The sequence below is a fragment of the Pollicipes pollicipes genome, unplaced genomic scaffold (genome assembly GCF_011947565.3).
Source record: "Pollicipes pollicipes isolate AB1234 unplaced genomic scaffold, Ppol_2.1 Scaffold_7261;HRSCAF=8764_pilon_pilon_pilon, whole genome shotgun sequence".
Taxonomy (NCBI): Eukaryota; Metazoa; Arthropoda; class Thecostraca; order Pollicipedomorpha; family Pollicipedidae; genus Pollicipes; species Pollicipes pollicipes.
In genome coordinates this window covers 3,347,334-3,371,679 of record NW_023597054.1, presented here as the reverse complement: position 1 = coordinate 3,371,679, position 24,346 = coordinate 3,347,334, and the positions used below count along the sequence as shown (strand labels likewise).

Below are 24,346 nucleotides of genomic sequence, written 5' to 3'. Positions count from 1 at the left end.
TAAAAGCAATCGCCCAACTTGGGATACATCCGTAGTTTGATTACTCTTGATAAGCCTGGGTTTCGCACGTGAAATAAATAAGCTAATGCTTCCGCTATGCGCCAGTTGCATGCGAACATGTATACACATGGACGCACCTAACATGTTCCACCCACGAATCTCGTGGCTCTATCTATTCACGCTGGAGTTCGCGCGCAAGCTACACACATCGACACAGAATGGAATATTTCCGTTCATCATCTCTCAAAACGGTTTGGTTTCGCGTGGCTGCAGGGCCGTGCCACTGATGACTAAGCCCAGTTCCAAACCGTTTTGTGCTTTTCATTTTTTCTATCCGTTTTTGGCCCTCCACATTTAGAACCGAAGCGTTCGGATCAGTTTTGGGCGTGTTAAAACCCCGAAGGCAGGTCACTCCCAATTAACCCATTCGTTAGCCAATGTTTTAGCGGCGCCACCTGACGGGCGGCCGTGACTCGCCCGAGGTTTGCGTCACGTGCTCCCAGTGGCGCGGCGTGGCGTGCCCGGTATGTGGGCCGGCGCCGGTGGGTGCTGATTTCCGCGTGCTTTGACTCACCGCATGTGACGACTCACATCACGAGCTCAGCTCCCACCAATCGCTGCCGTTATCAGCAGTGCACCGGCCGTCCATTGGCCAGGAGATGGTGGGGGTTCCCCGGACCGATTGCACGGCCGGCCGCCAGCGTCCGTCCCGGCCCTGACAGTGCGAGGGTGGTGCTGCAGAACGCTCTGGTGGTCCCTGTCACACGCTGTGCCGGGGACGGACGTCGCACGCTCGGATACGCTGCTGCAAACATCGGCCAAACTGCGCCTTTTGAGGCTGTCAGCTGCCAGTTGCCTTAGCTCGGAGAGCTTCGTTGAGTCCTGAGCTGTCTGGAGGGAGCGTGAACGCCGCCATGGACGACCCGTTGAATTTGTTCGGACTGCAGGACGAGACCGCCGCCACCGCCGGCGCCTTGCAGCGTGCTCAGGCGCACTATGAACACCAGATGGCGCCGGCCGCCGGTAGGGAGGAGCAAGTCATACGGCGAGCCCACGCTGGCGCCATCAGGTTGGCGTCGACACCGGCCTCGCCGGAGCTGTCCGGCCGCCAGCGGGAGCAGCGGAAGCCACATCTGATGAAGACACGGAGCCTCCACGAGCTGCAATGGGCACAGGTCACTGCCTTCCAGGCGGCTGCTGAGACCCGGAGTACGCATCGGGGTACTGAGCGAAGGAAGCACCCGCCCGACCGCGTCAGGCAGACACAATATACAGCGACCGCTGGCGTGCCTGTTCAAGCAGACGTCACCTCCGACACTGCAGCACATCACGGCACACGCCAGCGTCCTCAGTCAGACGGACCGGCCGGCTGGCCATGGTGCCATACTTTAGAGCGTGCTGAAGCAGTGGACCCTGAGGCAGATGCGGCGCCGGACTGCACGGCTCCGCTCGTGCAAATCGACGAGCCTGCAGCACGCCCCGGTGTCTTCCGTCGCACCCAAGCGAATGAGCCCGTGAGCTCTGCGGCACAGCCAGGCACCTCTCAGTGTGCTCAATCAGAAGACATCACGCACTCGGCGGCGCGTCGCGACGAAGGTTGGCGCCTCCGAACAGACTGCGCCACCGACTATTCGGCACGACCCAGCGCGTCCGAGCGGCAGGCACAGAGCCTGCAGGATCAGCCCCGGCCCAAAGCACTTGCTACTCGGCTATCTGAAGATAGCGCAGACGACGTGATAGCCCACCCAGTGAAGCTGTTCGACGTCGCTGCTGACGGCACTGAGCTGGTGCTGCAGGAGACAGCGCTACAGATGTTGCTTTCCGATGACATCAGAGACACGGTCGTCATCCCCGTGTCGGTTACGGGAGCGTTGCGTAAGGGCAAGTCGTCCCTGCTGAACGCGCTGCTGCGCTACCTGCGTGCCGGCGCCGGCGACGGCGCCTGGCTGGACGCCGGTGACGCATCGCTGCGGGGCTTCCCGTGCGGCGGCGGCCGACACCCGGTGACGCGCGGAGTTGACCTGTGGTCGCGGCCGCTGCCGGTCACACTCGCCTCGGGCCAGCCGGCGGTCCTCCTGCTGCTCGACGCGCAAGGCGCGTTCGGCGCAGCGTCGACACAGCGCGAGAGCGTGATGGTACGCGCGCTGGTCGGCCTGCTGAGCGCCGTGCAGGTGGTGCACGTGTCGCGCCAGCTGCAGGCGGACGATCTGGCGCAGCTGCGACTCTGCGCCGAGTACGGCCGGCTGATGGCGGCGGCCGCCGGCCGGCCGGCTCGCCTCCAGCGGCTCGTCATGCTCGTGCGCGACTGGGCGTTCCCGGACGACGCGCCGTACGGCCCCGACGGCGGACGCCAGGTGCTCGAGCACTGGCTGCAGGACGACTGTGGCGACGGACCGGGTCTGGCTGCAGCCGTCCAAGGGCTGGAGTGTTTCCTGCTGCCGCACCCGGGCTCGGCGACGGCCGGCGCCGCCCGGCTGGAGCCCGAGTTTCGTTGCCAGCTGCGCCGGCTGGTGCCGTGGCTGCTCGAGCCCGGCCGGGCGGCGCCTCGCCAGCTGGACGGCCAGCCGCTGACCGGCGCCGGTCTGGCGGCGCTGTGTCGCGCGCTGGCCGCCACCACCGATGTGCCGCCGCCGCCAGAGAGCCTGGCCGCCTCACTCGCCGAGTCAGCCCAGCGCCGGGCCGAGGAGGCGGCGCTGCAGACGTATCGCACCCAACTGGATGAGCGCACGAGCGCCGGCCAGCCGCTGGCCGACGAGGAGCTGCTGGCGACGAGCCGGGCGGCCGAGCGGCAGGCGCGCCGCCAGCTGACGGCCGCGCCTGCCAACGGTCGTCACGCTGACGGCCAGACGTCCGAACGGCTGGTCGTCGCCCTCGACGAGCAGCTGCAGCGCTCTCGACAACTGAACCAGCAGCAGCGGGCCTTATGTGAGGCGCGCGCCGACCGGAGCAACGCCGACCTGGCCGCGGCCGGCCGCGATCTCTACGAGCAAATGATGCTGCGCACGCTGCCGGCCGCCGGGCCCAGCGTCAGCGACGACGTGCTGCTGGCCAGCCACGAGACCGGCGTGAGCTGCGCGCTGAAGCACTACGACGCCTGCCGCGACCCGTCCGCGTCGGAGGCCGAGCAACAGCGACAGAGTCTGCTGCAGCAACTTGGGGACCGTTTAATGGCGCTGTGGCGGACGAATGACGCACTCCGCCGGCGAGAGAAGACCGCCGCCGCCGCCGCTGCCGCCGTCGAACTGCAGCGCGCGCAGGCACACTACGAGCGCCAGATGGCGCCGGCCACCGGTCGGGACGAGGAGGCCGTGCAGCGGGCGCACGCTGGCGCGGCTCGTGCAGCGCGAGCACTGGCCGGCCCCTCGCCGGAGCTGTCCGGCTGGCTGTCGGAGCAGCTGGGGCGACGGCTGGAGGAAGCACGACAGCAGCAAGAGCTGCAGCGGGCGCAGGAGGCGTACGCCGCAGCGGCGGCGGCGCACGAGGAGGGAAAACGGCATCGACATCACCGGCGTGGACTCTTAAACAGACCACCTCGCTGGTGAGACGTGCTGTTCTGACCAGAAGACGTCCTGTTCTGCCCATGAGCGTGGCCGCGCACGGTGGCGCTGGCCTAGCTGGAAATTATGCACTGAACAGCTTTGGTAAATCTTAGTTTTGAGCAGAGGTGTTGCAGTTGGGAAACACGCGAGTGCACACCGAGAGCCGGTCGCCGATGCCGCGGACCAAGCACGGCGTCGTCTTCTTCGGCATTGAGGGCGCCTGTGATATGTCATGGGCGCCATGATACCACGTGGAATCATGGCATTCCTGTCCAGCTATGTATGTATGGTATACACGGGAATATGGGCACTTGTCTTCAAACCCCTTTAGTTGACCGTTGTTTCTGTGTCCATGTTGGGAACGCGCGCTCTGAGAGGCACCATCAAGTCAATGATGTGCCCCAAGGTGGTGTGCTGAGCGTATCACTGTTCGCCGTTATGATTAATGCCATCGGGATTGGGCTGCCGCAGTCTGTGGGTCGTGCCCTTTTTGCTGACGATTTTACCAGTTGGACTAGCGCAGCAGGAGCACCATCGATGGAGAGGCATCTCCAGTTGGCTGTGGACCGTATCAAGAAGTGGGGTACCACAAACGTGCTCAGTTTTTTAATTGATAAGACTGTAGCCATGTATTTTTTGTCGCAGTCGGCAATGCGGTAATATGTCTATCCGTCTGCACGAATAATACATCCCAACTAAGCCTGTGGCAAGATACATTGAAGTACACCCTTCAGCCGACTAACGTATAAGGTGCATCGTAAGGCGCTACGTGAACACCGTTTTAAATCTTTGAACATGCTAAAATGTGTTTCACACACATCGTATGGCGGAGATCTTAGCACGCTTTTGCTGCTGTATCGGACAATCACACGCTCTAAGCTGGACTAAGCGTGTTTTATTTATGAAAGCGCGTGTGAATCCACCCACCGCGTGGGTGGATTCACCATCACCATTCACCATCATTGACACCATCCACCACACCGCTCGACGTGTCATCACAGGGACGTCACGCACATCACCTGCCGTAGGCCTCATGGCAGAATCACACGCGCCGTCCCTGTCAGCGAGGACAGTGTGTTACGCACTTAAGCTGCGACAGGCTCCCTCCCACCCGGCGTGTGGCCTCATGGCAGAATCACACGCGCCGTCCCTGTCAGCGGGGACAGTGTGTTACGCACTCCAGCTGCGACAGGCTCCCTCCCACCCGGCGTGTGGCCTCATGGCAGAATCACACGCGCCGTCCCTGTCAGCGGGGACAGCGTGTTATGCACTAAGGCTGCGACAGGCTCCCTCCCACCCGGCGTGTGGCCTCATGGCAGAATCACACGCGCCGTCCCTGTCAGCGGGGACAGTGTGTTACGCACTAAGGCTGCGACAGGCTCCCTCCCACCCGGCGTGTGGCCTCATGGCAGAATCACACGCGCCGTCCCTGTCAGCGGGGACAGTGTGTTACGCACTTAAGCTGCGACAGGCTCCCTCCCACCCGGCGTGTATATCACGGAACGTTTTCACGGCCTGCTGTGCGCTTTCTTCGCGGCGCACCTCGGGCTCATGCTGTGACCTTTGCTTTCCGATTTCAAGCCTTACTGCGTGAAAGCGAAATTTCTATTCGGAGTGTGAGGATCGGGCAGATCATCTGTCCACTCCTCGCTGGCATTCGACCTCGCCCCCAGTAGACATGCCTCCGACCGAAATGAAAACAATGCCGTCTTGCCAGATATAGTGAAGCCTAGGGCACTTTAGTGTATGACGTCATCTGAGGGTTGCACCGTATGACGTCATCTGAGGGTTGCACCGTCACTTGCTTCCGCTTGCACAGGACATTTTATGACGTCTGACTGAACTGGACCAGGCCGGAGAGGTCATCTCGTGTTGGATCCCCAGTTATATTAAAATCACCGGCAACGAGGTGGCTGACGCAGCTAGCGGACGAGCAACGCTGGCTCCGTGTGTACGCTCTTTCTGGCCCTGCTAGACTTTTACTCTGCAATACAAACGTTTTTGCAGAACGCGTGGCAGCATTGTTGGGATGGTACCGATGACAACTAGCTTAGAGGGATAAACCCCAGCTGGGTCAGCGGTTGTCTTGTTCTCGCAAGGTGAGGCGAGATGAGGTGATCCGCTGCAGACTACGTATTGTTCACACTTATGCAACCCACGGCTTTCTGTTGAGGGAGCGTGTAAGTCTCCCTGCCTGTGTTGTTGTTCTCACCGCTTGCTATGCCATTAGATTGTGTCTGCGCATCGTGTAAGAACGTCTGCGTCGCTCTGGACAGCGTGTCCCGCCCCTGACGCCCTGGACGTACCAGAGGACGACTCGCGCGGTCTTAAATCTAACCAGGTCTTTTTGTTGCTGAAGCATATCAACTTCGGGACTATTCACACGGTCCATTACTTAGGTAAAATCCCTCGTTATGGGTGCCAAATGACTTGCGACCGGCGCGCCCGAAAACATCAATAAACAACAGGAAAGCGGACCAGGCACACCAAACCGTCTCCCGATGAAGACTTCACATGGTAGTGGTGCGCCCATCGCATCGCTTTGACGTCCACCCTCCGTCTGCCCCCTTGACTTCGACCAGCGTCCAGTTACGGCTGTTGCGTAGCCGCGTGATATACATCGCAGTCATGCAGCGACTCGCGTCGCCTGATTATCGTGCGCCTGCAGTGCTGGCACCGCACCAATCCCCGCCATATTTAAGGTACATATGGACGGCCACGATAACTTTACATACAGCCGACCGCTGACGTCCTGGTGTGGATTCCATCCAGAGGATGAAGAACAACACAGTACACGAGCTTGACCACTTCCGACACATCCATTTTATTTTTCTCCGACAGGTACTCATAAAACCACAGTACAAAACACGTACGGCATTTAGTCCCAATGGATAGTTGCTATTGTTGTTGGAAGAATCCATTAAAGCACGATACAGCCACCCACCCGATATAAAACGATTGATGATGCAATAAAAACAAGACTTGTTGACACATAGGAAAAACAAGTCAGAAGCATGCGGTTTGTCTGAAGTCAGGCCAGCGTGGGGCGATAGATGAGGGAGCTCGGCGAGCCGCGGAACGCTGCCGGCGGGGCCGGAGCCTACCTGAGACCCGAGACAAATGACGACACACGACACGCTGTACCCGCCGTAAAACCCACGTCACAGGAGCAGTCGACCGCCAGTAATGCGCGGACCCAGAGGTAAGCGACGAACGGGCCATTGCGCCGCGGACATCACACGGCCCAATCGGACATGTCATGTGAGCATGACGTTCTGCTAACCAAGACATCGGCCGGCGGTGCAAGGCGGGGATCTACACCGAACCCCCGTTGTCAGGCGGCAGCACTCCATGTGCAGATCCAACACAAGTTATCTCAGACAGCGCACAGCCCCCGCGACCGAAGGCAGCCAGCCTCCACCCACGCAGGTGCCCCGGTGAGGCGGCGCCGCGCCAGCCTCTCCGGGGCGCCCGAGCCGGACGGCGCGCCACCACAGACACCTGGCCTGCTCGCGCTGCACGCGGCTGGCCCACCGTTCACCGCTCGCCCAGATCGGACAGGCTGAGCCGGGCCACGTCCACGTGCAGCGTGTCAAAGGCGGGCGACACGCCGAGCGTGGGCGCGCCGCCGGCCGACGCGCCGGGCGGCTCGGGCGTCACCTCCTCGACGGCCGGCGGCCGGCCGGGCGCCGGCGAGCGCCGCCGCCGCCGCCGCGCCCCCGGCGACCGGCCGTCGGCCGACGCCAGCAGCTGGCGCATCAGCTGAAACGGCGCCAGGTCAGTGAGGAGCGGCCGCCGGCTGGGCGTCCGCTGGCGGTCACTGCTCTGGCAGGACTGTATGGCCCATATAACGTCGGCTTCCCGTCAACAGTCTGATCTGAATGAGCGCACGACAGGCGTTTAACAATACAATAAAAAGATCGTGTGATGTCAAAGCCGGCGTCTGCGTGCACTTCCTACCTCTACATTTATGAACAGATAACCCTAGAGACACAGCAACAGATAAATGTCAGGCGCTTAGTCACCTATATGTCTGTTGGATTGCTAGTTATGAATGGTCCATGTTTCAAAAGCAATTTGCCGTGGTACCGATCCCAAATCGTTACAAAAAGGATGTCAATGAGTGGACGCGGCGATGAAACGTTACCTGTTTTTGAACATTAAGGATTTCCTTCAAAGCTTCCACGTCCACTCCTTCGTTGTCTGATAGAAGCCGATCCATCTTCTCAATGCACAGCGCCTGCTCCTCGAGGGCTTGTGCTAGTCGAGTCGGGACGTCAGCACACCCCTGAGAGACGGCACGGTGTCAGTCCCGGGGCGCCGCTGGGCAGGGTAGTGTGTGCGTGCAGGCCTGAGTCCGGTCACCGGGACCATCTGCGTGGCTGCTCGGAAGACACCACTGAAGGAGAAGGGCTACTGTCACAGGCCCCTTGTGCCGAAGCTGCCGGCTACTGCCTCATCGCACAGGTGCTGCGCTGGGTGTCGGGCACCGCTGCTCCGTGGGCAGCCGTGACGACGCGAGCACAACGACGCTGGACACCCGGACACGACCTGGGCATCGCTGGACACCCGGACATGATCTGGGCACCGCTGAACGCCCGGACATGATCTGGGCATCGCTGGACACCCGAACACGATCTGGGCATCGCTGGACACCCGGACGGATGTAGCTCCGATACAGCACTCGCGTCGACAAGCCCCGAAGCCTACTGCACATGATCCCCGGGTCCCGAGGACGCCTCGCTATGGATGTGTCAGCCCTGCCGGCCGGCGAACGGCGCCGCCGCTGGTCACGCACGCAAGGCTGCAGCCCACCGGCAGACTGTTGGCGGGCCAGCGCTCACTGCAGCTGAAGCTGAGCAGAGGGACGACATTCAGGCCGGCCGGGCACCCAACATATCCGTTGGACGGACGCAAGCCCCGGCAGTCAGGCGCACATGCCTCGTTTTCATGAAACTGATGACCAGTCCAACGCGTCCGACAAGCGGGGACACGGCTTCCTTGGTTGCACGCACCCAAAAGGCACGGCACATCAATAATGCAGCCGCAAAACGTGGATACGTGGCCTTTTCACCTGAATTGATCCATACACCCGCAGGCCATGAAGAAAACAGCAGCCCCACGCCACGCATCCGTCCATGCGAAATCCCCAGTACATTCCCAGGGACACACAATCATGTCGATTTCGTCCAGGAGCAGCTGCGTGATGGATCTGAAGCCATTCGGGGCGTAGCACGGGCGCCGGCTGACGACACGGACGGCGCCAGGCGCCAGACCGAGACCACCGCCAGAGCGTGTGGACGCTTGTGGCATGCACACGCTGACCGGCTGACTGCGCAGTCAGTCGCAAGCATAGAGAGCCAACACCTGCCAACATTTCGCGGCTGTTTGTGGCCCACAGCCCGCATCTGTATGCCGACGACCCGTGTACCAGTTTGAGACAAAAGGACACGGGACAGCAAGCCCATACCAGTGCACAACACAGGCAGGCCCGCCGCCGGCACACAACACAGGCAACGCCCCCACCTCCGCGCCATGCACACCCCGGCGGTGTCACCTCGCCGCCTGCGCTCCGTCCGCCGGCGGCCGTCGAGCGCTCAGAACCACCCCAGGCTAGGCAAACTGAGGCTGAGCAAACCCAACTTTCTAGATCTTGTCTTCCTCTGTGAAGCGGGAGTGGAATAACGGTGAGTTTGTTCCCTGCAACACAACGAATCTGTGCACCTTACGGTTAGAGAGCGACGTTCGTCAAGGTGGAGTGACTGGTGCAGGTAACTTGTTGACATGTGACACAATGTTCTCGTATTCTTCTTGCACATCCTCGCAAAGGCTTTGTTGCTCCCCCCCCCCCCCCCCCACACCTCCATCTTCTGTGTGTGTGCCGCCATCTTCCTTTACTATCGGGCCACTTAGCAGCCGCACTCAGACTGTTCGTAGTCACAATATCTGCTATTGGGGACTTGGAACAGAGCCATGAAATGACCCAGGAAGCGTGGCGAGGTGCCCAGCGTGCGGCTGTTCCCAGGTGTACCTGATGATAGTGATGTACCGTCACCTTACACCAGAGAAACCAGATGATGAACAGTTCGGTGTCGAGAGCATGCGTGGTCTGCTTCACCGGCAGAGGCAAATCATGATCGCACGTGATAGATGAACAACCTTAGAAACGGACTTGTGCTATATCACACCGCACCCACCACCAGCTTATGTCAAACAACGACGGACAGACGACGGTCAGACAATGCGGTGAGGCTGGCTCGGGCGATGCCCTGCCAGGAGATCCGCGGCTGCCTGCAGGCACTCACCGGGTTCCATTCCGCTGGCGTTTCACATTGTTTACTCTCCATCACACAGTAGTCGTTGGCTTCAAATGACGCCATCTTTGAGTGTTTCTCGCGGAGCGCCGACACGTCCTGCATGTCCACCGGTGGGAGGCCGTTGCTCACTGGCAAGGAGAGGCAGGTCTGGCGTTACACGTCCTGCATGTCCACCGGCGGGAGGCCGTTGCTCACTGGCAAGGAGAGGCGGGTCTGGCGTTACACGTCCTGCATATCCACCGGCGGGAAGCCGTTGCTCACTGGCAAGGAGAGGCGGGTCTGGCGTTACCTTCGCCGCAGAAGCCCGCAAAGCCGACGCCTGTCGGCCCCAGCCGGCGCAGAGCACAGCACGGCACAGCGCGCCGTCTGGAGAGGATCGCTGGCGGGTGCTGGGAGCAGGTGGGCGTCGGTGCGCTGGCCGGCCTGCCGTGACCTGGCCAGGTGAGCGGCGGCTGACCGCGCTCCGCACCGGGGGGTGGCAGACGGGGGCCACCACCAGAGCCCAGCTCGGGGGCTGACCGTGTTGGGTGACAACGGCAGTCACAACTGTCGTAGCTGACAACCGCTCATTTGGCTCGCTCTTGGAAGCAATAGATATGGACCAAACTATATTCCTACGCCAGCACAGCTCACTTGTTTCAATATTAGCGAACACGCCGACATGGCGTGATCTCCCAGCGCCCTCCCAGCTGACCATGACCACCGACACTGGTCTGACGGCGGTACTCTTACCCCTTTTTGAGCACGGCAAATGAACCAAATTTGAACAACCGCATATCGCGAAACCAGTGCACATCCGTTTATGGACGGGAAACTGTACAAAATGACCGTCCTTGTCCAACTGCCACACGCTTGGTTCCCCTTAGCTCTCCTCGACGGACTATGACTTGGTTCCCCTTAGCTCTCCGAGACGGTCTATGGCTTGGTTCCTCTCAGCTCTCCGAGACGGTCTGTGGCTTGGTTCCCCTCAGCTCTCCGCGACGGACTATGGCTTGGTTCCCCTCAGCTCTCCGTGACAGACTATGGCTTGGTTCCCCCTCAACTCTCCGCGACGGATCATGGCTCGGTTTCTCCTCTGCCCTTAGCGCGAGGCACCGTATGGGTCACAGCTCCGAGACGGTCTATGGCTTGGTTCCCCCTAGCTCTCCGCGAAGGACTATGGCTTGGTTCCCCTTAGCTCTCCGTGACAAACTATGGCTTGGTTCCCCTCAACTCTCCACGACGGACAACGGCTTGGTTTCCCTTCAGCTATCCACGACGGACTGCAACTTGGTTTCCTCTCTGCTCTCAGCGCGAGACACCGTGTGGGTCACAGCTCCGCGACGGACAATGGCTTGGTTTCCCTTCATCTATCCATGACATACTGTGGCTTGGTTTCCCCACTGCTCTCAGCGGGAGACACCGTGTAGGTCACAACTCCGCGACGAACTATGGCTTGGTTTCCACTCTGCTCCCAGCGAGAGACACCGTGTGGGTCACAGCTCCGCGACGAACTATGGCTTGGTTTCCCCTCTGCTCTCAGCGCGAGACGCCGTGTAGGTCACAACTCCGCGACGGACTATGGCTTGGTTTCCACTCTGCTCCCAGCGAGAGACACCGTGTGGGTCACAGCTCTGCGACGGGCTATGGCTTGGTTTCCGCTCTGCTCCCAGCGAGAGACACCGTGTGGGTCACAGCTCTGCGACGGACAATGGCTTGGTTTCCCCCCTGCTCTCAGCGCGAGACACCGTGTGGGTCACAGCTCCGCGACGGACTATGGCTTGGTTTCCACTCTGCTCCCAGCGCGAGACACCATGTAGGTCACAGCTCCGCGACGGACTATGGCTTGGTTTCCACTCTGCTCCCAGCGAGAGACACCGTGTGGGTCACAGCTCCGCGACGGACTATGGCTTGGTTTCCACTCTGTTCCCAGCGAGAGACACCGTGTGGGTCACAGCTCCGCGACGGGCTTAAGCCGCGCTGATATCTGCAGCGAAGGCCGCCGATAAGCGGGCAACAGGATCAGACACCAATTAGAACAGGCCGTGCTGATTCTAACACGTTTGCTTCAATGCATGTGATAAGGTGTTTGCAACGGCCCGCTCGACACGCTGCAGGGAACAGGCAAACGAGTGTCGCCAAGCTCCAATATTGTCAGGAAGGTTTTGCGGTGGCTCGCTTTGTTCTGAATGAAACCTTCCCTGTAACCACATGTTGTTACGCACTTTTCTTAACCTCAAGAACAGTTCAAGTAATGGCTTGACTCACATTACAGCCGTTCAATTGAAAACTTTTCCTGCCCGGTGTACCGCCGACAGAGGCCTTTAGCAGATTCAATGACTCTTCTCGAAGCCGTTCACAGATTAAATATCACCGAGGCTCAAACACGTTCAGATCCCGGATCAGGAAAAAGCTCCGAGTGGCCGTCGATACCGTCAGTTACCCGGCGCTAGTCGGAACCCGCCACCGCGTGATGAGATCGATTGGCTTCATCAGCTCAACGCTGCGATAACCATAACGCCAATGCCAAGCCCACCAGCCTGGTGATCGGCAGTGCGATTTCGCGTATTGGGCGGATCATTAAAGCGAACTGAGTAACTAATCCAGCCATGCGCCATACACCGAGAGCGGTCTCTGAGTTACACCTGCTGCGCCGTGCTCCGACAGGGGTCCCGACCACAGTTTACGAGTTACGCCTGCCGTGGGCTGCTCCGACAGTGGTCCCGACCGCAGTTTGCGCGGCCCAGTGGAGCCCCCGTGACACCCACGCGCCGCTACATCAACGGTCTCCCGTGCGCCGGTGTCCCCACGGTGTACCGTGCGCCGGTGTCCCCACAGTCTCCCGTGCGCTGGTGTCCCCACGGTCTCCCGTGCGCTGGTGGAGCAACGGTTTCCCGTGCGCCAGTGGAGCAACGGTCTCCCGTGCACCGGTGGAGCAACGGTCTCCCGTGCGCCGGTGGAGCAACGGTCTCCCGTGCGCCGGTGGAGCAACGGTCTCCCGTGCGCCGGTGGAGCAACGGTCTCCCGTGCGCCGGTGGAGCAACGGTCTCCCGTGCGCCGGTGTCCCCACGGTCTCGGAGCAACGGTTTGCCGCGCGCCGATGGCGGATCAGCACCACCAGCGAGGCTAACCGATGAAACAGCACATGAACACGACGACAGACGCCCTGCCTGTGTGCAGTGAGCAGTGTCGGTCGGCGACGGGCGGTACGGCCGTACCTGGCTCGGCGACCGGCCTCAGCCGCCTGGCCAGGGCTCGGCCGAGGCGCGGCGGTGCGACCGGTTCCCGCTCCGGCGGCGGCGGCGGCAGCGGCGGCGGCTGGGTCACGCCCCGAGGCCGCGACAGCACGCTCTCGTCACGGGCAGACACCTGTAACCGGGCCGTACACAGGCTACAGCTCAGACGGGGCGGCACCGTACGCCGAGCACTGGCGCATCCCCAGGCCGGCAGGGGCGGCACCGCGCGCCGAGCACTGGCGCACCCCCAGGCCGGCCGAGGCGGCACCGTACGCCGAGCACTGGCGCATCCCCAGGCCGGCCGAGGCGGCACCGCGCGCCGAGCACTGGCGCACCCCCAGGCCGGCCGAGGCGGCACCGTGCGCCGAGCACTGGCGCACCCCCAGGCCGGACGGCCGTATGACAAACCAAAGCCGGGATAGCAACAGCTGAAAGGACCGGCGCTCCGACGTGACCTTGACGGCCGGCGGCCGCTGACACGTCAGACGGTCAGCAGTCAAACTCAAACACATGCCGCCGTCGGCAGACCAACACTCACAGCCCCGCCGGCGCGTGCCAGCATTTCGGGCCAACGGCACACATTGGTACTGAACAGTTCTGCCGTGTTCGTCGCCGTTCGCTGCGTACGGAGCCACCAATGCCTGCCGACTTCGCGACCGAAGCGAGCCACAGCAAACACAAAACACAGCACGGAAGCCGCGCACCACCGCTGCCTAAATTGCTAACAGTTGTTTTCTAAGGCTAGCCTGTTAGGACTGGTCCAAAAGAGGCAAATGGTGGTTTGCCGTCGCATCGTAGCACATGACGCGTCCGCTGATTAAGTATGGTTTATGTCTAACGAGGCCGCCGATTATTTTCGTGGTGCGGTGCAAGGCCGCCTGACGTCATTCCGTGGGCACGGCGGATGTTACAACTATTTTCAATACTTGACCTGATGTGACCCTGATGTAAATGGCCCCAGAATCATTAACACACGTCGGCCATTTTAGTTCATGACAAAGCTGCCTCACGGGCTGGCGCGGCGTTCCAAGACATCACCGGACTTGAACATGTCCTCCAATGATCTTTCCACAGGTCAAGGGCATTGGTGACGTTCTGTCCAGTGCACAGTAACGTCTTTTACGGCGTGGGACGAACGACGTGATGACAGGAAAGGGCGTTGTGGCCGCATAGATGAAACTAAAACGTCAGTGGATGAAGTCTGTATCCTTTGGGAAACGCTGAGCGCTCTCACACGAAGTTACAAATATCACGGTATGAAAGTGGGCCGCCGTTGGGCCTGACAGGCTTTACACGTGTAACTGACAAAATCGAGGAATTTCACATAGATAAATTCAAATGAATGAAGATGACAAAAACATTGCAAAAACGCAAATGCTTTGGGTGGATGCTGGCCGCGATAAGCTAAAAGGTACCTGCTGAATGCATGTATCTGCTGCAAATATCCTGATATTTGCTGGCATGTATTTGCCTATGATACACAAATATATGCCCATTTCATGGCAGTCTTTTTTGGTGCAGGCCCAACAGTATGGCCTCCGAGGCACGCCACGGAGGAGTGGCTCCGCGCGCCCCGCAAACAACACCTGACCAACCTTCGGCCCGGGCCATGTCCAGCTGGCCTTCTGATCCACACAAGTAACAGCTGACCAACCTTCGGCTCGGGCCATGTCAAGCTGGCCTTCTCGCCCCGCAAATGACAGATGACCTACCTTCGGCTCGGGCCATGTCCAGCTGGCCCTCTGATCCACACAATACATTCGCCTATCCCACGCTGCTGCTGCCTCCGATCGCTTTCACGCGGCGATCAGCTCTGGTTATCATGAAAACCAATATTTATTGTCATAAAACGGACCAGTCCATGATTGGCGTACGCCTGCGCAAGACCTGACCTGATGCACCCGCGGACTGCGACCTCCCGACATGACGACCCGCTCCCTCCTCCGTCTCATCACGACCTGACCTGATGCACCCGCGGACTGCGACCTCCCGGGATGGCGACCCACTCCCTCCTCCGTCTCACTATGACCTGACCTGATGCACCCGTGGACTGCGACTTCCCGGGATGACGACCCGCTCCCTCCTCTGTCTCATCATGACCTGACCTGATGCACCCGCGGACTCCGACCTCCCGGGATGGCGACCCACTCCCTCCTCCGTCTCATCATGACCTGACCTGACGCACCCACGGACTCCGACCTCCCGGGATGGCGACCCATTTCCTCCTGCGTCTCATCAGTTGGCCCCATGTCGACCAGACGCCCCGTTGTCAAGAGCTAAACCTCGTTTCGACCCACGTTCAGCATTTTTTAAAAAATCGATGGGATGGTGATGGTGATGATGATGAATGGGTTTTTGGGGCGCACTGACTACAATGGTCATCTGGCACCCATTATTCAATGGGACATTTCGCGCGCTGATGGACAGAGGAAAGCTTTATTTCGTTAAATTACAGAAAAATCGTAACTGGTAAAACAACTTACGATTCAAAGAAATGTTCAATGCAGTGCAATGTAGTTGCAATGCATAATTTGGAGACAGATGCGCTCCCTTCCGCCCGTCATTGCAAGGAGTTGCAATCGGCGATTGCTAAGATGTCTGACCCTAGACAGCGTGCCAACCGGATCACTCAAATTGACCTTTATATCTGTTGTGGCAATCGTCGGCCGGTGACCCGACCAGACGGGAGCCCCCGGCTGCCCGGTCCGGCGTTAGTCGCGTCAGGCTCCTCTAGACATCAGGCTGCACTAAACGGCTGCAATAGACTTTCAAAAAGCCACAGGAAATGGAGACTGTTCGCTCCACTTTGTGTGGCGAGGGCTGACGACTTGGATGGACCGCACACACAGACAACTGATGAAGAACGACGGCGGGACGCGCTCAGCCGACCACTCACCGACGGCGGGACGCGCTCGCCAGAGTTGCGCCTGGCGCCGGCCGGCGCCGACGACAGCTTGCGTGGCGAGGGCGGCCCGGGCGGATAGCCATCCGGTCTGCTGTGCTCCTGTCGGCGAGGCACACCGATCAGCCGGTCCGTCCCACAGCGGGGGAGGGGGCGGGGCAGGGCGCACCGGTCAGCCGGTCCCTCCCACAACGGGGGAGGGGGGGGGGGGGAGGCGGACGTCAGCGGGGCGCACCGATCAGCCGGTCTATCCCACAGCGGGGGCGCCAGACAGCACCCCATCCCGAGCGGGGCGCCGGCTCGCACGCCCACCTTAGGGTTGCGCATGTGCAGGGCGTAGGCGATGCAGCTGGTGATGTCGGGCGCGGGCGGCAGGTTCATGAGCAGCGTCAGCGCCTCCATGCCGTCCCGCTCCAGGACTGCGGCGAGGGGCGGCGTCAGGCTGGGCGGCACACGAACGAGGCCCGAGCGGGCCACGCCGACACGCCCAACGGCCGCCGGCAGCCCCGCCGGGCAACGGCCTGGCAGACGAGGCGCGGCCGGCACCTTTTGTCCGCCTTTACTGATGTCCGGCCATTAGCGCACCGTTGACTAGGCTGGGTGGTGACCAGCAGCGCCGCCGGGCCGCCCGCGTGTACACGGCCCCGGGTCAGCAGACGGCCGACTCGGCACCGGGCGAGTCGCCCCGGCCGGCGCTAGCGGCGGCGCTCACTCTGGCTGCGGTGATAGACGAGAATGGCGCAGAAGACGTAAGGCACCAGGTCGAGTGAGTTGGTGTCGTGGCTGTCGGCGAACAGGGCGTCCCAGACAGCGCACAGGTCGGGCAGCCGGAACTCACGACCGAACAGCAGCCGGAACATTTTTCTGTCGAAAACGGGGGGGGGGGGGTAACCAAAGCATCCCATCACATCTGAACGTGCCACCCTCCATCCTATCCATAACGCCTGAGCTTGGCTGGCTGAACATCGTGAAGGCTGCCACCTTCGGAAGGACTCCACGATCGTCGGCTGTCAGCGCAGCCCGTGCCTGCCAGCCGGCCGGCCCAGTCACTCACAGTCCGAACAGCTGCGGCTCCACGCCCAGCTCCAGCAGCTTCAGGTACAGCGTGTAGTCACGCAGCCGCAGCAGCTGGTGCACGGCTTGATTACAGGGCGACGGCTCCCACAGCACCGGACACTCGCGACTCTGGCGGCAGCGCACGGCCGGCATCAGCACCGGTCCCGTGCCCACCTCTAGGGCCAGCCCGTGCCCGCCTCTAGAGCCGGTCCCGTGCCCACCTCTTGGGCCAGCCCGTGCCCACCTCTAGAGCCGGTCACGTGCCCACCTCTAGGGCCGGTCCCGTGCCCACCCCTAGAGCCGGTCCCGCGCCCACCTACTGGGCCGGTCCCGCTCCCATCCCTAGAGCCGGTCCCGTGCCCACCTCTAGAGCCGGCCGGCGGACGCCTCGGCTCAAGGTCACACAGGCAGATCGGCAGCTCTTTCAACGAGGGACGCGGCATCGTAGACAATGTCCGCAGCAGACATGTTAATTCAAATCCGGTAGGTCCCATTAACGCAAGCCGTCGTGCAGTCCCGCTGGCTTCAGAGAGCGTGCATTTGGAGCAAGGAGCGCTATCATGCCAGCGTTTGCGCCGAGCGTGGCCGGCTGCACTGAGGCACCTTGCTGAAGGGCCGGTCGCCGGGCCGGCCGGCGGCTGGAGCGTCGCTGTACTCGCGGTGTCGGTTGACCGAGCCGCTCCAGTCCATCATGAGCAGCACCTTCTCCAGCAGGTAACTGTCAGCCGAGGCCGGCCGGGGTCAGCGGCCACCGCCGTCACACAGCCGCCACCGCCGTCACACAACGGCCACCGCCGTCACACAGCGATCACCGCCGTCACACAGCCGCCACCGCCGTCACACAGCCGCCACCGCCGTCACACAGCGGCCACCGCCGTCACACAGCCGCCACCGCCGTCACACAGCCGCCACCGCCGTCACACAGCCGCCACCGCCGTCACACAGCCGCCACCGCCGTCACACAGCCGCCACCGCCGTCACACAGCGGCCACCGCCGTCACACAGCGGCCACCGCCGTCACACAGCGGCCACCGCCGTCACGAGCGGCACCGCCGTCACCAGCGCCACCGCCGTCACACAGCCGCCACCGCCGTCACACAGCCGCCACCGCCGTCACACAGCCGCCACCGCCGTCACACAGCCGCCACCGCCGTCACACAGCGGCCACCGCCGTCACACAACCGCCACCGCCGTTACACAGCGGCCGGCCGCCGTCACACAGCGGCCACCGCCGTCACACAGCAGCCGGCCGCCGTCACACAGCGGCCACCGCCGTCACACAACGGTCACCGCCGTCACACAGCGGCCACTGCCGTCACACAGCGGCCACCGCCGTCATACAGCAGCCACCGCCGTCACACAGCGGCCACCGCCGTCACACAGCGGCCGGCCGCTGCCACACAGCGCCACCGCCGTCACACAGCGGTCATCGCCGTCACACAGCGGCGGCTGCCGTCACGCACGCACTAGGCTATGCACTACTTGAAACGGGGATCAGAGAGATGAACGTGCATATCCAATCCAAGTACCTACGAGCTTTGGGAAAACAGTCTTACCCCATGCCATTGTATTGTAAAATGCGGGTAAATTCAGACGTTCGCGCCAGTCTGTGAGCTTTGGGGGCTGTCTGTTCATGCGTCGCGCGAGCCCAGGCCAAGACATGTTATCAAGGTGACGCCAGAGCGATAATGACAGCGATAGCTCCCGGCTGACTCTCGGCGGGCGCCGGAGCAACACTGGCAGCGATAGCTCCCGGCTGACTCTAGGCAGGTGTATGCAACATTCCGGGATCGAGCGCACTAGCAAACTCAATAGCAGGAGAGACGGACAAACACCACGAGCAAGCCGGCTCAATAGCGGGAGAGACGGACAAACACCACGAGCGAGCCGGCTCAACAGCATCAGGCGTCGGGCTATGGTCCAATATAAGCGCATCTGAGACAATGCGTAACGTTTAGCCTGATACCGGTCCAAATACCAAAAGAACGCAGTACTCACAACGCATCATGCTCGACGTAAGTTTTGTCCAGAAGGATCTCCAGCAGGTCGAAATCAGGGCTGAGGCAAAGAGCGCACATGGCTATTATCGCACCGTACATTCAGCCTTTCTGGCAAGCGCCAGAGTAGGCGCCTCACAACGATAGCCCACATAGAGCGGTGGACGCCAGCAACCGACTCCGCCAGCAGGACGGCGGCCTTGTGAAGCTGGTGACTGGGCCGGACCAGGCGCGGCTCATGCATGTGACACATCGAATCCCGGTGACAATGTCCGCAACCAGTCGCAGGAGGCAGCAAACGAAGACCGTAAACGATCCATCACAAAACCCGCAGCCGCGGAAGCAGACCTATTGCTAGGCCCACAAAGACGCACGGCCCCAGTTGGTGTGAGCCGCCTGGGCCCTTCTCCCTCTCGGGGCCCGTGACGTCACACGCGTGGCTGCCCGCTGCCGCGTCACTGTCACCGCCACCACCCACTGTGGGTCTCTGTGGACGTGACGTTACACCTACGACTGCCCGCTGCCGCGTCACCGCCACCGTTATCACTCACTGTGGGTCTCTGTGGACGGCCCTGATGTCGCAGAAGTTGTTGTACTCCCGCAGAAGCAGGTAGACAATGGGCGCCAGCAGCTCGTGCATCCCCTGCGGCCAACAGCCAGCCAGTGACACGGCCGCGCGTGACAGGCAGTGCCGCAGCAACTGCGTGCGACGCTTCGCCCCGCACTGGTTGGTTCAGAAATCCGTGAGTCCACGTAAAGGAAAAAGATGTGGAGCTCCCTTTCGGATGCTCCACATCTGAAGATATTGAAGCAAGCAACAGATAGGATGAAATAAGGTCACTTATAACTACTGGTATACTTTTAAGCGGAAGTCATTTTTCTTGGCCTTGATCGCCGCATGGCTAATGGAATTGCAGGATTTGAATGATATTATGGCGTCACAAATGCGTGGGTGACCAATAGTAACCGAAATACCCTCCCCGAAAGTCTGCACATATTCGCGGGCGTGTAGCTCACTATAGAGGGATTCAGGTCTTAAGAAGGGCAGGGTTGTGAACTGCACAGAATAATCTCCAGATCTGTTCAAAACCCCATACGAATGCCGAACACTCCCTTTCCACATCGGAAAAAAACGCTGAAGACATCGAGAAAAGTTATACTGGTTTCCGACATTTTTTCCAGACTTAATGCGAGTGCTCGCAAATACAAATATCGACACCTGGTTTCATAAGAGCACCGAGGCCTGGGGAGCACCAAAAGTAAAAAAATGAATTCATAACTCAGCAGCAAACCCATACAACCAAGAAGCCAGCGGCATGGACTAGACAGCATATGGCCATAGAGCCAGGTATTCCCTCACAGACAGATCATCAGGCGGTTCATCGGCCCCCGCAGGGCCTCAGGTGCTCCATTTATCGTCACAAGTCGGAAAGACCTTCCCCAATGACTAGGCGCAATTCGCGTCAACAGGCACCGGGCCCGCATTCCGCGGACTCTGCGACGGGGTCCGCGGCACAGCACGACGTGCGGCACCCAGTCAGGGCGCATGACGCGTCACTCACGCACCGGGCCCGCATTCCGCGGACTCTGCGACGGGGTCCGCGGCACAGCACGACGTGCGGCACCCAGTCAGGGCGCATGACGCGTCACTCACAGTCCCCCCCCCCCCCCCCCCTACCAACACCATCAATAGGGTCAACCTGCGACGCCACCTGGCGGCCCCATGGCGGCGAGCAAATAATGACTACGGTTGTGCCCTTTTTGGGCGTGCCGGCTACAAAGACTGGTTCATACCCAGCCTTACACCCCGTGTACGAAAGGGCGACACAAGACACTGGGCACACACCCAACTGCACGAGGAGGCGACACGAGACACTGGGCACACACCCACCTGCACGGGAAGGCGACACAATTAGACACTGGGCACCCACCCACCTGCACGAGGAGGCGACACGAGACACTGGGCGCACACCCACCTGCACGAGGAGGCGACACAAGACACTGGGTACACACCCACCTGCACATACTCCACTTCGGGGTGCTTCTGCATGAAGACGAACAGCACGTCGGTCATAAGCTGGCGGACAGCGTCCTCCCGGAAGAGCGCCACCTCGGGCATGGTGCGCACCACGTCCTGCCTGATAACGCGCCGCATTTCGGCGTGCTCGAACCAGCGACACCATGGACTCTGCGGCACGGTACAGTACGGCGTGCTCGAACCAGCGACACCACGGGCTCTTCGGCACGGTACAGTACGGCGTGCTCGATTATGTGACGAAAAATGCAGCATTTGCTCCGTAAACTGGACAGTTTTACTTGTTGTTCTTAGTCATCATGATAAGCCCGACTAGGGGGGTCACGGGTCGGCATTAGTACGCCAAATGGGGTAGCGACAGATCCTTTCGGTACCTAGTCATTCGCTGTTCTCGTTTCGTGGCTGTAGCTCTACTGGGCTTAGCGAGATACAGTCATAAGGCATACGTCGTGACCCCCCATTCTATCCACCATGTGCCAGCCGATCACTGGAGGCCAGTGATTAGTGGTTGATGCACACGAGGGTGGTGACGCAGCTGGTCGCCGAGCAGGTGATGCCCACGCGCGGCGTGCCCAGTGGTGGTTGCTGCCAGAAGCGGCCAGGTCTGGCGTGGTCCGGTTGGCTCTGACTATTGGCTGCTGAGGCTTATCACATGGCTGTTGTGGTTCAGCTGGTCGTCCAGTCTCTGTGCCGCGCAGAATTACATCGCTTGGTGGCGTCCTCTAGCCGGTACTAGCGCACCTACACAGGCAGGCAATGCAAGCCCCAGCCCCTCCACGCCAATACCGCATTAGAAGGTCATGGTGTTAATGGTAAGGTGACCCGAACTGTCATGTCTATCAACGGCATTGCTGACCACCCACAGTGGCATGCGAGATTGGGCTCTACGCTGTTTGTGGGCCCAGCCGACCGTGGCGCCGCTGGGTCCTCGGAGCAGACCGCCGGCCGAATCTGCCAGCGCGGCGGCGTGGAGCGATGCAAGACCGGGCGGCGCGCGCCCCCCGTCACTAAGCGGCGCCACCCCGGGGCGGCGTCTTCCCCTCCCTCCCACACACACACGGGCGGCGCTTCCCCTCCCTCCCTCCACACCTGCCCTGTCCCATCACTGAGCGGCGCCACCCCGGGGCGGCGGCCGGCCGGCCCAGCTCACCTGTTCGTCAACGGAGAGCGGGTTGTTGAGCCGACAGCTGATGTTCGTGTCGTTGAGGTCCGTGTAGTCGGTGTAGGTGCTCTTGGCCAGCTGGTACAGGCGGCGGTTCTCGCGCGTCAGCTCGGACCAGACGGCCGGCTCCGTCGGCAGCACATGCAGGAAGAGTCGCCAGGCCAGCGAGCGCAGCGGGCAGCCCGACAGCTGGCGCAACAGCGCCTGCTCCTGCAGCGCCGCCAACGTACCGCCGCCGCCCGCGAACAGCCGGTCCCAGTCCAGCCTGGAGGGAGGGGCACGGCCGTCAGTGCGGGACACGACGGCACGGCGGCGGACCGCCCTTCTCTGGTCACAGCCGACCGCCAGGTCAGCCTGGAGGGAGGGGCGTGGCAGTCAACGCGGGACACGACGGCGCGGCGCGCGGACCGCCCTTCTCTGGTCACAGCCGACCGCCAGGTCAGCCTGGAGGGAGGGGCGTGGCAGTCAACGCGGGACACGACGGCGCGGCGGCGGACCGCCCTTCTCTGGTCACAGCCGACCGCCAGGTCAGCCTGGAGGGAGGGGCGTGGCAGTCAACGCGGGACACGACGGCGCGGCGGCGGACCGCCCTTCTCTGGTCACAGCCGACCGCCAGGTCAGCCTGGAGGGAGGGGCGTGGCAGTCAACGCGGGACACGACGGCACGGCGGCGGACCGCCCTTCTCTGGTCACAGCCGACCGCCAGGTCAGCCTGGAGGGAGGGGCGTGGCAGTCAACGCGGGACACGACGGCGCGGCGCGCGGACCACCCATCTTTGGTCACAGCCGACCGCCAGGTCAGCACATCAGAAGCGCAGGCGTCTGGCAACCGCAGACGCCTGCGCGGCGCACACAACCAACGGAGCTTAAAGAGTTGAGGAGCTGTCCTTCAGGGCAGCCAGCACAGTGCAGACGCAGCACGGGTCGGGTGACGTCATACTGCCAATGCCGACACTGGCACGGCCCGAGGACAACTGAGCCCAACTGACCCCACACACCACACACAACACGTCAGCCTTGCATGACGGCAGCACAACATGTTAAATCATCCAAACCCCATTCACATTCAACAAGCCACTGAGCAATCTACCGACGTTCAAGACACGTCCGTCAAGAGACGACCCCCTGTGAATACGCCGTCACAAGCATTCTTAAGTTTCAGTGCACATCTAATCGTCACAGTGTTGCCAACCAATGTTGACACCTTCCTTTTGCTTGCCAAGGGGAGGACCTCGTGCTGAGCGCAGATAGCTCATGAACTAACAGCCGTGATACTGGACAGCACAGGGAAAACACAACAGCTGAGCATGCTCTGTTTCTAAGCTCATAGTATTCGGCACAACTTGGCATATTGCTCCCCTGCAAGATTCCACCCCACAAACCACTACCCTGGCAAGATTCCACTCCACGTTTCACGCACAGGTATTTGGCAGAGGCTTCTCTGGCCCACTCCGGAGGCGCTGGGTGATCCCGTCCTGCCGCCGCCATCCCCGCAGAGGCTTCTCTGGCCCACTCGTGAGGCGCTGGGTGATCCCGTCCTGCCGCCGCCATCCCCTCCGAAATGCCTCGCCTGAGGGCAACAGTCACGTGACGCATCATACCGCAAAACCCACTGTCATCCCGCTAGAGAAAATCAGGTCATACATACCAGCCTATTGCACACAGACTTCTTCTGGTCCCATTACCCAGCATGCTGAGAGGCATAAGCTCAAGTTAAAGCCTCTTTTAAATCAGCTCTTTTTCAATTGGTTTCCTTCTTCCTTTATCGAATGTTGCTAGTAAATTTCAGGCTGGAGATTAAAATGTACAATAAGCACAGGAACAAGTATACAACTGAGCTGGTGTTCTTGCTAGACTGGGGACAGTCTGTGCTTTTCACCCCACAATTACTGCAATGAATCACAAAACCCTCTTGTGTCAATGAATTGTAGGCCAAAACGTGATAACAAAATACACAAAGTTGGGCACTGAACAAGTACCATTGCTCACAAATATACAGCAAACTTTTTAAATAAATTTTTCATCCACTTTACACATGATCATTGTACTAACCACATGTGCACCAAACCCATGTTGTCATCTCCGGCTGTTGGGATATGGGACAGACAGGGTCTGTGTGGGCCCA

General features: G+C 60.9%; 2 protein-coding genes across 2 annotated transcripts; one reads left to right on the top strand and one right to left on the bottom strand.

Moving 5' to 3' along the window:
* Positions 1-1,786: 1,786 nt before the first annotated feature.
* On the top strand, positions 1,787-10,288 carry LOC119112592 (atlastin-3-like). Its single transcript, XM_037236809.1, has 5 exons — positions 1,787-2,249; positions 2,283-2,510; positions 2,847-2,925; positions 3,343-3,454; positions 10,198-10,288. The coding sequence occupies exons 1-5, from the start codon at positions 1,812-1,814 to the stop codon at positions 10,286-10,288; spliced, it is 948 nt and encodes a 315-aa protein (XP_037092704.1). The 5' UTR covers positions 1,787-1,811.
* A 6,735-nt stretch (positions 10,289-17,023) lies between these two features.
* LOC119112580 (TBC1 domain family member 5) lies at positions 17,024-23,840 on the bottom strand. The gene is made up of 7 exons (XM_037236794.1): positions 23,835-23,840; positions 22,212-22,427; positions 21,044-21,214; positions 19,578-19,669; positions 19,028-19,087; positions 17,633-17,747; positions 17,024-17,065 (listed from the first exon to the last, which is right to left on the bottom strand). The coding sequence occupies exons 1-7, from the start codon at positions 23,838-23,840 to the stop codon at positions 17,024-17,026; spliced, it is 702 nt and encodes a 233-aa protein (XP_037092689.1).
* Between the last annotated feature and the right edge of the window lie 506 nt (positions 23,841-24,346).